The sequence below is a fragment of the Octopus bimaculoides genome, chromosome 25 (assembly GCF_046866305.1).
Source record: "Octopus bimaculoides isolate indiv1 chromosome 25, ASM4686630v1, whole genome shotgun sequence".
In the NCBI taxonomy this organism is placed as follows: Eukaryota; Metazoa; Mollusca; class Cephalopoda; order Octopoda; family Octopodidae; genus Octopus; species Octopus bimaculoides.
This window is the reverse complement of record NC_142952.1, coordinates 33290126-33307625: the sequence shown is the minus strand read 5'-3', so window position 1 is coordinate 33307625 and position 17500 is coordinate 33290126. Positions and strand designations below refer to the sequence as shown.

The 17500-nt window shown below is 36.9% G+C and overlaps 1 protein-coding gene across 17 annotated transcripts in view; it reads right to left on the bottom strand.

Moving 5' to 3' along the window:
* The window catches only part of LOC106877320 (oxidation resistance protein 1), a 365865-nt gene that overhangs the window by 147368 nt on the left and 200997 nt on the right, over nucleotides 1–17500 (bottom strand). For all 17 annotated transcript variants that reach the window (XM_089342188.1, XM_089342187.1, XM_089342190.1 and 14 more), the window contains one exon: nucleotides 9865–10004. In XM_089342188.1, coding sequence (XP_089198314.1) covers nucleotides 9865–10004 — 140 coding nt within the window. The remainder of the gene's footprint in view (nucleotides 1–9864; nucleotides 10005–17500) is intronic.

The window sequence follows — 17500 nt, the reverse complement described above, 5'->3', positions numbered from 1 at the left end:
CTGGCATGGGTTGGACGGTTTGACCAGAGCTGGCAAGGTGGGGATCTGCACCAGACTCCAGTCTGATTTGGTATGGGTTTCTGCAGCTGGATGTCCTTCCTAATGCCAACCACTTTACAAAGTGTACTGAGTGCTTTTATGTGGCTCTGCAGGGGTACTTTTACAATATTAGTGTGTGTGTGTGTGTGTGTATGTGTGTATATATATATATATATATATACAGTCCTGAAAGAGTAGGAAGATGGGGTATTTAGCTTTATGCTAATGACTGTCTGCACTCTGTAACTATAGTGTGTGTATATCTATATATATATTTCTTTATTGCCCACAGGGGGCTAAACATAGAGGGGACAAACAAGGACAGACAAAGGGGTTAAGTCAAATCCACTCACAAGGCTTTGGTCAGCTCGAGGCTATAGAATTCATTCTAAATATTTTACATTTTTTAAAAAAATTTTCTGACGCAAATTGAGTTTAAGAAACTCACAAGGAAAGCTATGTGTGATCGCTAGAATTGTTAGAAATAGTAAGCAAATTTTAACAAATGCACTCTACTATCCTATAAAAAAAAGTAAGACAGTATACAAGAAACAATGGAATTACTGAGATACACAAAATCTGAGTCATCATCACTAAAACCTCCTTTCACCTGCCCCAGCTACCCAATCAAGGCAGGCCTTGACGTAATCATCAAGAACATCATTAACACCACCACCACCATTGTCATCATCCTCACCACCACAACCATCTTGCATCACCATCACCACCAATAGTCATCATCATCATCATCATTACTACCAGCACTACATTTCATCACCATCATCATCAATAACAGCAAAAACAATTCATTATAATACAAGCTTGGGACAATGGCTGCAGTTCCTTCGTTGACACAGTATATAACTGTTTTGTTTTTTTTTGGTTTTTTTCCTGAAGAAATTATGAGGGAAGCAGGGACTTAAATTCATCTGACCACAACTACATAAACTGAAACTAGATAACTGTATGGGCTGCCTTGATTACAAATTAAGGCCTCCACATCATGATCCATGTGTTGAATACCTTTTCCTATATATCTGTCACAGATGCCAAATGCCAATTTCGAGATGGATAAAACAACAACTGAGAATGACTGATTGTGGTGGCTGGAGAGCTGTCTGCATCATGGGGCACTGAACTCTTTGAGCTGACTTGTATTGAAGCCCTTATGGCGAAAAGGGAACGAGAATTCATTGCATTGATCAAGAACTTTTATTTTTTATATTATTTGCGTTTATTTTTATTTCTTTTCTTTTAAAAATGTCTTTTATTTTTATTGTTAATTTTTTTTATTTAATTTTGCTTATTGTTGTCTGTAGTTCACAATCACAAAGAGGAGAGGAAGGAGAAAAAATACACAAGAGTTAATTCCCTTATTTCGGCTTCATGAGTATATATTGAGTTATGTCCCTTGAATTTTTACGCGTGAAACTTTTATGTCGTGGAAACCCCTTTCGAACGGATAACATCGGCGCAGCCAATTCTCAGCCTAAACCCCTTTACGTCAATGATGAAAGGTCTGCCGGGGATGGGGGGGGGGGGGAAGAGGGGACTGGAAGGTTTGATCAGAAAGCTTACAACAGAATGGAATCCTCCGATAAAAACACAAGGAACGAAGTTGTGGTGTTTAGTGCCAAGCCAGCAATGACCATCGCGTATTTTGGAGACAGAAAGCATTAAAAAACGCACCGTCCAAGATGTTAATTGTTGATACACTAGATTATGATTTGAAAGAGATTTGGCTGTTGTTCTTACCACATCGAGCAACTGTTACCCAAAAGGCAGGACCGCTGCTGCAAGGGTTCTTTTGTGTCTGGCCCTGTATTGTTTCTGCCCCTCCATTGAATAGCAGACAGGTACGTCTGATTCTTGTTGTTTAACTCTCGTTCAGCACTGGAGCAGAACTATGGCCAAAGGCATTCCGGACGTAACCATCCCATCAGTTTTTATATATATATATTTTTTTTATTCGAGCCTAGTGTATCTGGGACTACTTTATCCAATATGGCTGTTTTTAAGACGGTAGCATTTGATTTGATTTTGGCTGCTATTTCTAAAAAGTCAGAAGACCTCATTACAAGCTCCTCCTTGCCATATTGGTGGAGATGTAAAAATACAGTTAATAATAATTAGGTTACTAACTTACCAACATAATTATTTATATCTTGTCATACAATGCAATTAATATTTTTTTCATTTTCAGTAAATGAAATTTGTTCAGTTCATTGATAGAATATCTTTTATCTTTTACTTGTTTCAGTCATTAGAGTGTGGCCATGCTGGGGCACTGCCTTGAAGAATTTTAGTCAAATGAATTGATCCCAGTACATTTTTCAAGCCCAGTACCTATTCTATTGCTCTCTTTTGCCAAACAGTTACTGGTTGTCATGCAGTGGTGGGGGTCATGCATACACACACATATATATACACATACATACATATATATATGACAGGCTTCTTTCAGTTTTCATCTATCGAATCCACTTACAAGGCTTCGGTCAGCCTGAGGCTACAGTAGAAGGCAATTACTCAAGGTGCCACACAGTGGGACTGAACTCAGAACCATGTGGCTGGGAAGTAAGCATCTTACCACATAGCTACACCTGTGCCTGCGACAATAATTTTGTGAGGACACTGAGAGGAACCAAACTGTAATATTTTATTGCAATTTATGAAATAACTCATTTGGTCCATCAGCAATGAGAACACATCTGTATAAGTACTTTAAGTGGTGTTAGTGGTTGTTGTTGTTGTTGTATTTTTTAGCGCCAGGTCAACCTTCACCAGTCAGGCCCATGATCAAAGATGTTCCATTCTGCTCATAATCATAGCATCATGAGTTCAACTCCTGAACTGGGTGAAATGTCATATCCTTTTCAATCTATAAGATACGGTTTAATGTCATCTGCACGTGCTAAAATGTGCAGATGACATTAAGCTGTATACTGAGATAAAAGAAATATAAAAAAGATCCATATGCTATAGATCTTTCTTGACATGGACACAGTGCTGCAATGCATTGCTGATTGATAACTCAAACTCACTGTAGCCAAGTGTACTCACTATACATTTCAAGAGGAAATATCTAGAATTTACCCATTCTCTCTGTGAACATAACCTTGGAAATTATCCTAATTGACTGGTGCAGACAAAGTACATTTTTAAAAGTGTCAAAAGGGCTTGAGATGTTTTAGTAAGACACCCTGTCAACTGTTCCCTGGCTGAAAGCAGGATATACACACTTATACTTTGCATGTCTGGTTTGAAACCCTCACTTTGTCCAGAACATCAGTCTATTGGAAGCTGTCTAAAGATATGCAAATCAGACAAATAATTTATGAACCCCTAACCAGATCTTGAACATCTTACCTCTCTGAACATAGACACATTAAAGCTCCAACATCTAATGGTTAATGTTGGCTGAGGCTCACAAGATATTCCACCTTCTCTCCAAGAACATTTTTGGCCACCTTTTCTAAAATCTCAAATTAGTAAAGTACCTATGACTTTTGGAAACATTTTTAGAACTGGATATTGTGTGCTAATTGTAAATTCATCCTCATGCAAACCCCGTTGTTTTTTACATCAGACCCACATGAGTTTCACCAATGATAAAAAATATATATGGAGATATCACCAGTAAAAATCCAAATACTATTTCTAATTGGTCTGTGATGATGTTTCTAATTAGAATAAGTTTCATTAAATTTGATTCCTCAATGTAAAGGAAGCAATTCTGTATGGGACTGTTGGTATATTTAACTGATTAAATAACCCCCATTGCATTCTGTGTATTTCTGGTGTGTATTTTGATCCATAACATAACATTGCCTCTGACAAGATTTGAACCAACGAATCCTTTGAGTCAACAAATCTGCAAAAAGTTGTTGGTATAATAAACTGATTAAATACTCCACTGCACTCTGTGTAATTCTGGTGTGTTCTGACACATAACACAGCCTTTGATAGGATTTGAACTCAGGAACACTCTCAGTTAACAAAGCAGTATCTACGTGGTCAATGACTTCATTAGAAACAGCAGCCAAATCTGCATTCCAACAAAATTTACTGAAGTTTGAAAAAAAAATGAAGACAAAAAATAAACAAGGGGAATATACAAGATAACATAGTCCTAGCTACACTCTGCCTGAATATGAAAATAAGAGTGGGTGGTCACGGTTGGAATACCTTTGATGGTTAGGTCTGCTTGAGCAGAGCTGACATGGCTTTAAACTATTGACATCAGCTACCAAAATCAGTCTGGCTAATGAATGAATGAGATTAAGTGCAGTGTTATTAAGGACATCATCATCATCATCATCATCAAGAGAGAGAGAGAGACAAGTGTTTCCCCAGACATCAGTTTGTTGGACAGAAACAAACCTAATCAATACTACTTAGTTGTATAAGTCTACCTGCATCGTTATTTAACACACTCTCATGGGAAAAGGAGGAGGTGGAGGAGGAGGAGAGAAGAGGAGGAGAAGAAAGAGAAAGAAGAAGAGGGAAAAAAATTGCCTTTTAGTACTATATGTAACATGGAGAGAGGATTGACGTGCTGGAAATAATAACACAGCCACCACAATCATCAATAATTGCGATAATGTGTCAAAACAGAAAAACGTCTACATAGAGTTAAAAGTATGTGTGTGTGTAGGTATGTGTGAGTATGTGTGTATGTCTATGCATGTGAATTTGTATGTGTGTGTATGTATGTTTTTTTTATATATGTATGTGTTATTTATATATATATATATATATATATATATATATGCATGTATGCAGACATGTATATATATATATGTGTGTAAATGTTTACATCTCTCTCCCTCCTTTATATTTATGTGTATATGTATGTTTGTATATATATATGTATATATATATGTATATATGTGTGTGTGTACACTTGTGTACATGTCTGTGTGTTTGTTTATGTACATAAGAAACGAGAGATAAATAGACCTAAATATCAAATGTCTGCATTTTCAGCTAGTTTGATTATTTATCATCATCATCACCATTACCAATAACATTATTATTATTATTATTATTATTATTATTATTATTATTACCACCATCACCTTTATTATCATTGCTTTTTATATGCAGCATTATTCATCAGCAAGCAATTAGCTCTAATGAGTACAGGACAGAGAGAGAGAGAGATAGAGATAAACAGACAGACACATGAACAGATGGATACGCACACACACACACACACACACACACATACGAACAAAGCCACAGAAATTCTAGTGTTACTAATGTCCATTCCTCTTCTAAGCATTGTTATCCATTGCAAAGAAGGTAAGAATGTTTCCATCTGGCAGTCACAAACTATTTGTAGACTCGAGACTCAATTATTTTCACGTTCCTACTTCTACGACAAGTCCTTCGTCTATGTTTGTCGTATTCGTTGTTCTTAATAAGCAGTTGGATCTTTTGGTCTTGGTTGAGTCTCTATTGTAAACAGAGCAATTGGGCCCACAATTTCCATTTTCCATGCTGGACGGTTTGACAGGAGCTGGAAAGCCAGCTGCACTAGGCTCTAGTTGTTATGTTTTGGCATGGTTTCTATGGCTGGATGCCCTTCCTAACGCCAACCACTTTACAGAATATACTGAGGGCATTTTACATAACAGCAGCATGGGTGCTTTTTACATGGCACCGGCACAGAAGATATAAAACAGGATAAATGACAGTGCTATTGATAAGAGACCTTCTTACATAGAACTGGTCAGGATTTAAGCAAAAAAACAACAGTGAATTATGAGCCAATAAGAGACCTAATACTTTGTTTTTCTGATTCCAAATTGATGAAAGGCAAATTTTGTCAGGCATTTTTACCTGCACACTTATGATTGTACCAAATTATTGCATATGCTGCTCCCCTGCCAAGACCCGCTCTAGCCACCAATACATTCCTTCCTCGTAAGAATATTATCCCTCTGGAATTCTAGCACTGTCTTTTTTTTTTCCTTCTCCCCAGCCTTCTCTTTACAATTGTTCAGAAATAACACAAATCATGTTGATCCCACTGATCTTGGAGAGTCTGCAGAGGTGGTGGACACAGCCTGGCCATTCAGGTCTAACAAACGAAAAAGATACCAAACTATATATCTACACACACACACAATGTTTAAAATTTTACAAAGGAAAGGTTGACAATGAAATTTCACCTTGCATGCCTTTGTCAGACAGATAAACATTCTCTACACAAGAGTATTGAGTAATTCTTCAGTTTAACGTTAAATTGTGTACGTATATAATTTGACATAAAAACAATCATTAATTATATATATATATATATATATATATATATACACACACACACACGTACACATACACACACACACACACACATCTACACATATACACACACACACACACATCTACACATATTAGATGCATTATTCAATGTGCTTTTCTTCTGGTTGAGTGATTTTAGGGACAATGTGTAGCTATTTCTAGCAGCTATAGGCAGTGCAGAGAGGCTCCTTAACTGATTTGTTCATATTGACAATGATGATGATGCTGACTGTCATCATAACCTTCAATGCCAGTTTAATATAAATAAATAAATAAATAAAGCCAAAACAAACAAGCCTGAGTGTAATTTGAACTCAGAAGAGTAGAGCACAATATTTTGGCATGTGAAACCATCTTCTTGCGATGATTTCCAATGAGAATCCTAACTGTATTTTGAACACAGAGCCTTTACCACTGCACCAGGTAAAGGCACAACACAACTGAAATCTCCCTCCTCCCATCAATGGATTGTTTGTCAAAATAATAGTCGCTTACATAAGAGGAATGGTGTCTGATGTTGAAATTAGCATTATTTTCATATTCATCAACCTTAATGATAAGAAGTGAAAAGAGTTAATTGTGTGTGTGTGTGCCAGTGTCATTTGTAACTAAGTGTAACTTAGTATCAGCATGCACCATGCCTTTTGGTAACAGGTAACATGTAGGAGATCATGTAAACAAGAGCAGAAACAAGCACCCCCTTGAGCTTTCCACTTTTGACCCAGCTGAACATCCAAGATAGAAGGAGGCAAGAATGAGTGTGTGTGTATGTATAACAGACATAAACTTCCTGTTGAAAAAGAGTTCATAACTCCAACTAAAAACATTTGTCTCCCCTTACTCACACTTCCTGTTTTGACACAACACTTCCTGCTTAACAAAAACTTTTAGCCCTTTTTTTAAACCTAACACAACTCTCAATTCTCATGCATCCTTATTTTTCCAACCATTATATACATGGATTACCATTGAACTTCAAAAGCTCAAAGACAATATAATGTATTGGTATATTTTTTTTTAATATATTATTTTTTTTATATATTATTTTCTTCATTTTGTACTTCTTTGTAAAAAACATTTTCATTCTCCCTCTTCTTGAAAATTTGCTATACAATGAAAGCCGGTTAGAAATCTTTATTAAAATATGCTTCCAGTTTAGCATTCTGCCTTATTATTATTTTTCATTTTCCTACACACATATATATATATATATATATATATACTGTTGTGTCTGATGAACTGAGGTAAGGATAAAAGTAATAAGTCATTATTGTGAATTGTAAAAGAGATTCAAAGGCATACCGGTTTCATAAAATTACTGATCACTATTCATATATATATATATATGTGTGTGTGTGTGACTTGATAGCATCATTCTGAGTCAGAACAAACGTGGGAATTATGGTAATTAAGAGGTGGTTCCATGCTCCCCACGTTTCCAGAATTCCTGAGCTGGAACCTCACCAATGGATGCAGTTTAATGTCATAACCAGGACCTGAATGGGATGCCTATTGAAAATCTACCTTCAATTTTTTTAATAACATGGCCAGCCTCACAACATCTCATGCAGCCAGCATCTCAGGAAAGGTTGCCCAAGACAGGGCTTAAGTATGATAGAGGGGGCAAGAACAGGTGTCTAGTTCTAGATGAGAGTGTCAGGATATTCCGTTAAGATGTTTGTGTGTGTATGTGTGTATATATACATATATAAATACACACGCACGCACACACACAAACAGTTTTGATTTAACAGATGAGAAAAACGATTTTCAATACATCTTGTGCAATATTTTTGTACATGCATACACACAAGCATGAGTATGGATATAAAGATGCACACACACACACACACACATATACAAGTGTACCATACTCAGTCACAAATGTCTATCGGTATTAGAGGAATGTTTGTCTGTGTTTGAAAAGTTAAAACATCAATATCTCTCTGTGAGAAGAAATTTGTCAATTCTACCAATATTTTCTTTTATTCATTCCAAACATACCGAGTTGAAGATTCCAAGATCGACACACACACACACATTCATTTATACATATATGTATAAATATATGCATGTGTATATATACATATATACACACACCACACATACAGACAAACACACACACACAAACACACACACAGACAAACACACACACACACACACACACACACACACATATATATATATATACACATATATTTATACATATACATATATACACACATACATACACATATATCTCTCTATATATATTTGTATATATATTGTATGTATGTCTGTGTGTGTATATATATATATATGTGTATATTGTATGTATATATGCATTAAATATTAAGAAGCCTTTAGCTGTGATAGTAAATTATATAACTGTAAATCCATTCCATCTCTATTCAAAAGCCTAAATGGAACATGTCTACATTAACTATCACACCTAAAGGCTTTCTAATATTTAATATTTATTTCACACCTTCCATGGATGCAGTCTTGTGCATGAAATATATTATATATATATACACACACATACTGACACACAAAATGTAATGTAAATGCCAAACAAATAAGTACAAATATGAAGTAAACAATGAAACACAATTATGCAAATATACACAACGTAGGTACATGTAAATTATATAAATATAAATCTTTCTCACACTTTCTTTATACATGTACACACATATATATATGTATCACCATCACCATCATCATCAATATCGTCGTTTTCATTTGTTCGCTTTCCATGCTGGCAGGGGTTGGATGGTTTGACTGAGGACACTCATACACATATACATGCACATACATATATCATATATACACACATATACATATATTCATACATACATATAAGCATGTATATGCACACATGTGTGTATGTATATATATATATATATATATATATATATATATATATATGGCATGTGTAAAGACATTCGAGCGAGATCGTTGCCAGTGCCGCCGAACTGGCTCGTGTGCAGGTGGTACGTAAAATACACCATTTTGAGTGTGGCCGTTGCCAGTACCACCTGACTGGCCTTTGTGCCGGTGGCACGTAAAAGCATCCACTACACTCTCTGAGTGGTTGGCGTCAGGAAGGGCATTCAGCTGTAGAAACTCTGCCAAATCAGATTGGAGCCTGGTGTAGCCATCCGGTTTCACCAGTCCTCAGTTAAACCGTCCAACCCATGCTAGCATGGAAAGCGGACGTTAAACGACGATGATGATATATATATATGTGTGTGTGTATATATAAATGTGTGTGTGTATATATATGTGTGTGTGTGTGTGTGTATATATATATGTGTGTGTGTATATATATATATGTGTGTGTGTGTATATATATATGTGTGTGTGTATATATATATATATAGTTTTAGTTTGTTATATTCTTTTTTTTTTCCCTTGTGTGTCATATGAACTGTCCTGGTCCCCAAAATGAAAAAAAAAACAAAAATACAAACAGCGACCAGTAATAAAAGAAAGAGAAGAAGGAAGTTGTGGGACTGTTTCCCTTCCACTGACCTGGGATTGAGGAGTTTTGAAAACTCTTCTTACGTTTAAGGTCTGTTGTTTGTCGTTTCTCATCATTGGAGAGGGGTTCATCGGCCGGATCCGGTGAAGATGCGGTCGGTGGTCCACTGTCGAAGGATTGACTCCGAAACCTGAAAGAACAATAGTAATAATATTAATTAATTTCATTGCGGCAAATGTGATTGATGGGGGACATTGCAAGGAAACATTTTAAAATGGTAGGTATTTTAGGGCTAATCATATGACAGGAAACACTATGGTGACAAGCTGACAGAATCATTAGCATACCAGGAAAAAGGCATAGTAGCATTTCACCCATCTTGTTCTGAGTTCAAATTCTGTCAAGGTTGACTTTGCCTTTCATCCTTTTGGGATTGATAAAATACCAATTGAGCACTGGGGATGGTTCAATCGACTTAGCCCCTCCCCAAACCCGCAGGCCTTGTGCCAAAATTTGAAACCAGTATGATAGGAAACACAACAATTTAATCACATAAAATGTGAATGTATGTATGCATACAGAAAAATCAGCAGAAAGAATACAGGGAAATTGTTTCCAGGAATGGAAAATCAATGTTTAGGGCAGAGACTCTCTTCTGGAAACTGTTGACAAAAGAGAAATTAACCCTTTTATAACAGAAATCAGAGGTATCCACTGAAAATTTTCATTACCCTTAACTGCAGAAAGCCGTTTTATATACCAATCTTATCTTTTCCTGAGGATTTTCATGTTTGAAACTATTTTCTGTTGAGATATGTTAAATTTATTGAGGCAATGTGACATGCAGAAAATACCAATTTTATTTTTTAGTAGATATTTAATATCATTACTGGAACAACTCTCAAATATATTTACACAGTTAAAGGGTTAAAGAAAGACAGCAAATTTTGACATCTTCTAAGTTTGAAAATCCAGTTTTTCAAACATAGAGGATGTAAAACTTTGCTGTTTTTCTTTAATTCCTCTCTTGTTAACTTTTCCCCAAAAAAGGGCTCTTGTAGTAGTAGTGTTTTTCGATTGCATTGTAATATTTGATCACAAAATTATTATTACCTCTGCCTTGGTGAAGGCAGAGGGATTGTTTTCAGTCATGTTTGTTTGTTTGTTTGTTTGTTTATTAATCCGTGGACAAAATATCTCAAGAACCACAGGATGGATTTGAATGAAACTTCCAGTGAAGTTTAGCCTCATGAACAAATCGATTTGCTCCCTTTTCTCTTCCTTTACTCTTCCCACCTCTCAGTTCATTTCCCAACATATATACACACACATATATATACACACACACACACTGCACACATACATGTACAAAAGCATATTTCTTTCTTTTTTTTTTTTCGTGGTAGTGGGGCAGGGATGAGGATCAGTTGTATTCTTGATGTTAGGTGGTGGGGGGGGGGAGGCTAGTATTGGAGGGATTGCTGTCTTAGCTGTTGACCTTTTTTGTGTATCCCCCGCCCCCAACGCTCCCCCCCCCACGTGAGTGTTCTCAATGTCATACAACTTTCTTTGGCTTTCTTCAACTACCCCCTCCCTTCGTCTCCATTACCACCAGGTATAACATAATATGACAAATCGTGCACTTGATATGTCATTTAGAATTTATTTCAATAATCACCACCACCACCACCACCACAGCCACTGCTGCCACCGCTACTGCAACCACCACTGCCACCGTTGTTGCTGTTGTCACCTCTACAGCCACAACCACCACCACCACCATGTCTACAACCACCACCATCATGTCTACAACCACCACCACCACTGTCACCACCACCACCACCACCACCACTACAGCTGTCACTATCACCACCAGAACTTCCTCTTCCTTCACCACCATTATGCTATGACTTTTACTGGTTTGTTTAGTTCTTTTGATTGCTTTTCTTTTTTCGTTCTTTCTACATTTTTTTTATTGGTTGCAGTTGTTGGACAGCTGCCATGCTGGAGCACTGGAAAAGTTTTAGAATGTCACACTGCCCCAAACACCACCACCACCCAGACATCTTTCATTCTGCCACTAATGTCATTGATATCTATGTATGAAATGGCTCAGTTCCTCTTTCTGAGAAAATTGGTGAAATTACTGGCCTTGTGCCAAAATTTGAAACCATTATTATTACTGAGTGAGAGAGCAGTGCATGTCATCAAAGTGACACTAGGGTACAAATATACGAAGCCCAACATACCCATCATGACTACCCGTCTAATAAGGGTACACCAGGCACATGCATCACAACCATAAGTGCCAGACCTGTTGATCTCATACCAAGATAAACAGAGCATGACCTTGCAGGTGGGGCCCAGTTAGAATTTTCTTCAGGTCGAGTAGCCCATCCCACTCAAAAAGGTCCCTGAATAAGGTTTGTTTTAAGGATGTTGAACAAAACACCCATGTTTCCAGAGGTGAATTATTCAAACCCCAAAGAATTCCTCTCAACACATGGTTATGATGTTTCCCCACTACTTTTGCTCATGATCAGAGATACACATATCGTCAGCCACTAAGGGACATGCTCAACTGGTTAAGGTCAAACAACTGACAAGCAAATCTGTGGTATTGAACAGAATATTTGCTGTAGCCCATCTTTTATTCCAAAACAAAACAATATACATAATGACATTTCCAATCAGTTAAGATCAAAAGCCATGAGAGCCATTGCTTGGTACTGCATCAGGGCAATTTGAAACCATTATTATTATTATTATCATCATTATTATTATTATTATCGTGCTGGAGTCAACTTTGCCTTTCGCTCTTGTGAAAGTCAATAAAATGAAATAAAATAAAAATGAAACAAGACTATCTTATGTCCTTTAATGTCTAAACAAGGAAATTATCATCATTGATTGACTTGTATTAGTTCAGGAATATTCTGAAAAAAAATGTTTGTGGAATTTCACCAACACCACCACCACCACCACCACCACCACGATCACTGCTAGCTTAGAATCTCAAGTCTTTGAATTCCAGAACTAAATGGAATCTAACGAAACATCTACCTAATTGGAGTGGGTACAAGGAGCTCTTTGGTAAGAATTAATAGGAACAGGCAGACACTTGATTTATCTGCTAAAGCTGCTCGGAAGAGTCAAAGAAAGCCATTTGTGTGTGTATGTGTGTGTGTGTGTGTATACATGCAAGTATATATGTGTTTGTATGTATGGAAGATTATAAGTGCATGTACAAGAAATTATTTAGAAGAACTTCAATGAGTTTCTTCATTCGACATCAAGTCAATATTGAAATGGCCCGGAACTGTTTAAGATGTTATTCTGATGATCAGTAGTTGCTTCCACAGAGCAATCAGAGTGGCCGGCAAAGCAATTAGCGTAATTAATGTCTTTAAAATGTAACTGGCACATGAAAAACTGCACAGACATATTACATTGTCGTCGTTTAACACAGGGTCAGGCTTGATTGAGCAGAGCTAGGATCAAAGATGCTTCAGCCATAACCAAGTTGTCCATTTCTATTTCGACCCCCTCAGGCACAGTGTATCTAAGTGTACAACATCTCAAGTGTTCTTTTTTGTAGTATGGCAGGGAATAGTTTGAGAGAAATCTGTCAACCGCTTTCTGTAAATCAGTGCTACAATTTTTAGGGAATTTTTTTTAGTTGATTACATGAACCCCAATGCTCAACTGGTCCTCATTGCATTGACCCCCAAAAGGATGAAAGGCAAAGTTGGTTTGAATGGAATTTGAACTTAGACTATAAACAGTCAGAGGAAATGCCACTAAGCATTTCATCTGATGTGCTAACAATTCTGCCAGCTCATCACCTTAATAAGAATTTAAAAAATAACAATGATCCTTTCTGTTGTAGGTACAAGGCCTTAAATTTTGTGGGGAGGAAGTAAGTCAAATACATCAACCCCAGTGCTCAGCTTGTTTAATTGACCATGAAAGGATGAAAGATAAAGTCAACCTTGGAGAATTTGAACCCAGAATGTAAAGATGTAAGAAATGCCACTTCACAGCATTTCATATGTTTTTATATCTTGGGTTCAAATTAAGGTGGCATGCTAATGATTCTGTGAGCTCACCACCTTAATAATAATAATAATAATAATAATAATAATAATAATAACAACCCTTTCTACTAAAGGCACAAGGCCTGAAATTTGGGGTGACAAAAGAGAAGGGTGAAGTGCAAGGGATTGTCTCCCTCAGACCACTATCTGTAATGATCAGCTTGTGGGTTCCAGGACTTCAGTAGGATTCTCCTGAAGTGTAAGTAGGGTCTGGAGACTTCTGCCCTGGAATTTAAGATGTTCTCTGGGTTGAGGGAGTTCTTTAATATTCTTACCTGTTCAGCAATGACCCACCACCACCACCACCACCACCACACACACACATTTTGAAATGATTAAGATAACCTTTCCAAGTTCAACGGATGTTGTTTTCTATGTTTAACCCCAGGTTAGTGCTGACTAAAAGTCCTATGATTGAAAACATTAAAGCATTCCTACATAAACCATCTCATTCTTTTTTCTTTCATAGTTGAGAAAGTGTACCTTGGACTACATCAACCTGTGTGTCTCTTTTTTTATATCTTCCAGAATGGTAGGATGTGATCCGAGGTAGATTTAGCTGTTATTTCTAGCAGTTTGACAACTACATAGACTACCTTATTGGCTCAGGCCCACAGCTGTTGTACAATACAGTGGAATGACTAATACTACTACCACAAATATATACTCTGCATGTTACTAAGGGAACCAGAAACCCAACAGGGAGACCACTAAGTGGTCACACAGACTGCTAGAAATAACAGCCAAATGTCCCTCAAATCACACACCTTACTATATTGCTACAATAGGTTATCCAACATGTCCAAGACAGGACACAATGGATAATAATATTGCTACAGATGTATTGCCTGGAACTAAGGCAAGATGGTCATGGCTGTAGTGTGTTTGATCATGGATCAGTTAAGCGAAGATGGAGACCTAGGGTTAAACAAAAAACAAAATCAAAAAATTTCATCACGATAACCTTTTCAAGACCACCGTCTGTTGCAGAGTAACAGTGTAATGTCTGTTGCATAATAGCAACAACAGTCGTGTTTGTAATAATAATGTTAGCAATTCACAGCTGCAGACAGCATTCTGTGGGTGTGTATGTGTGTGTGTGTATATACATATACATACACATGTATAGCCCACTATATCTATATATATATAGACCATGTATAGCCCACTGTATCTACCACACACAGATAGTACACATTCCACACAACCAATGTGGAGATGTGTATTGTGCACGTATCTCCATACCACATAAACTCATAAACACACAGCACACACAGAGGTGAAGACATGCACACACACACAAACACACAAACGTATATGTGTATGTGTATGTGTGTGTATGTATATATATATATATATATATATATATATATATATATATACACACACACATACCTATGTTTGTGTGTGAGTGTACACGTCTTCACCTCTATGTGTTTATGAGTTTATGTGGTATGGAGATATGTGCAGAATACACATCTCCACATTGGCTGTGTGGAATGTGTACTATCTGTGTGTGGTAGATACAGTGGGCTATGCATGGTCTGATCAATAAGTAGCCAGACTGTTGCCATAGTAACAAAGCTAAAGGACACAGAGTGAAGCCACTTGGCACAGATTAACCATGAACTCTGTGCATACTCACTAAGTTTTAATATTCTAGCTTACTTCCACTGTTTACAGCAGTGCTTGGAAGGAAGGTGTGTAGTGTGTGGTTGTTGCACTGACCATGACAGAGAAAGCTGAGCAGAGAATCTGTATCAAATTTTGCCAAAAGCTTGGCAATACCTTCTCAGAGGCCTATGCAGAGTTTTCAAAAAGTTTTCATTGTTCTCGACATAACCAAGAAATCTTGTGCAACTGAAACCCGAGCGTCTTTTTGGTTAGCTGAAAGCAGTTTTGGCACAAACTTAGCAGACACGCGTCTGATACCCAAATCTTCAGTGATAATGGACTGAACTGAACCGTAACTAATCTGCACATCCTCTGATAACTCACGGATGGTGATTCGACAATTTCCACTCACAACTGCAGGCGTATCTGCAATATTTTTCTCAGTTTTTGTTGATTACTAAATGTAAATGCCTTAAACAAATATTCACAACAGACGTGCTACCGTTGCCATAAACACATGAAAAACACATTAAGTTAATTGTTTAGTAGTTAATTAATGCACAAAAGCACTACTAAATGGAAGCAAATGTATGATGTGAGTAAAAAAGACAATTGATATTTGTTAAGGTAAAATATTATTTTCATTTTAATGGGAATGGATTAGAAGACTCGTTAGTGCATCAGGCAAAAATGCTTTGTGATATTTAGCAGCAGACTTTTATGATCTGATCTGAAATCCCTCTGTGGCCCACCTGGCCTTTCATACTTCCAGAGTCATCATCATTTTAACATCTAATTTTCCATGCTGGCATGAGTTGGATGGAGTTTATTTGAAGCATATTTTCTACAGCCAGATACCCTTCCTGTTGCCAACCATTGCCTTTTTCCAAGTAAGGTAATATTTCCCCATGGCCAAAAATATTCATTTCCAAGAATACTGGAAATGAATGACACTCTCTGCATGATAGTAATACACATTTATTACTATCACACTATGTTAAAACAAGGTGGGGACACACATGCACACACACACACACACACACACACGATGGGCTTTTTTTAGTTTCCATACATCAAAAAAGCTTTGGTCAGCCTGGGACTATAGTAGGAGACACGTGCCTAAGTTGCCATACAGTAGGAATGAATTTGAAACTATTTGGTTGGGAAGTAAAGTTCTCAACCACACAGCAATGCTTACACCCATAAGATACATGACAAGTGTTGGAGTTGATTATATTGACAAAACTCGCTTCATCTAAATATGAACCCTTCTTCCTATATTAGAAATTAATATTATTTCAGTTTCTCTGACAAGTACAGGAAATAACTCGGGGGGTGGGGTTCAGTCTTATTCTGACTTCATCAGCAAGACACATACATTCCTGTGTATATCATCAATGTAGTGATGGAAGATTCAAGGAGTCAATATGACAGACTTATATGTTGGTTGGTATTTCAATTGTTTAGAGAATATATAATTTACAGAAGCCATCCCCATGAAATCCGATAGCCAACTTAATTGAGCTAACATACTACATGATTGAGGCATTAAAAAAACCAATTAAAAATAAATTTGTGATGCAAAAAACAAAATTAAATAAAAGCAATAAATAGGTACATAAAAATAAATAGTAATTGTCAATGACTTATATAGTCCCCCCCCCCCACCCCGGGCATGGAGAGACAACAAACTACAAACAGGTTTTAGTCATATTCTGACTGTTTTGGTGACAAATAGGTTTCACCTGTACCTGTGAATGAAGTCATGACAGAATCACTAAGATTGAACATGGATTGGTGCAGGAAAAGAAAATTGGTAGACAGAAACTGAAGAGAAAAATCATGTGTGTGTGTGTGTGTGTGTGACAGAGAGAGAGAGAGAGCGAATACATATATGTCTGTGTTTGTTTACGTCTGAGCTCGCTTATTTGAAAGTCATTCAAGCAGTGTTGTTGTTGTTGTTGTTGTTGTTGTT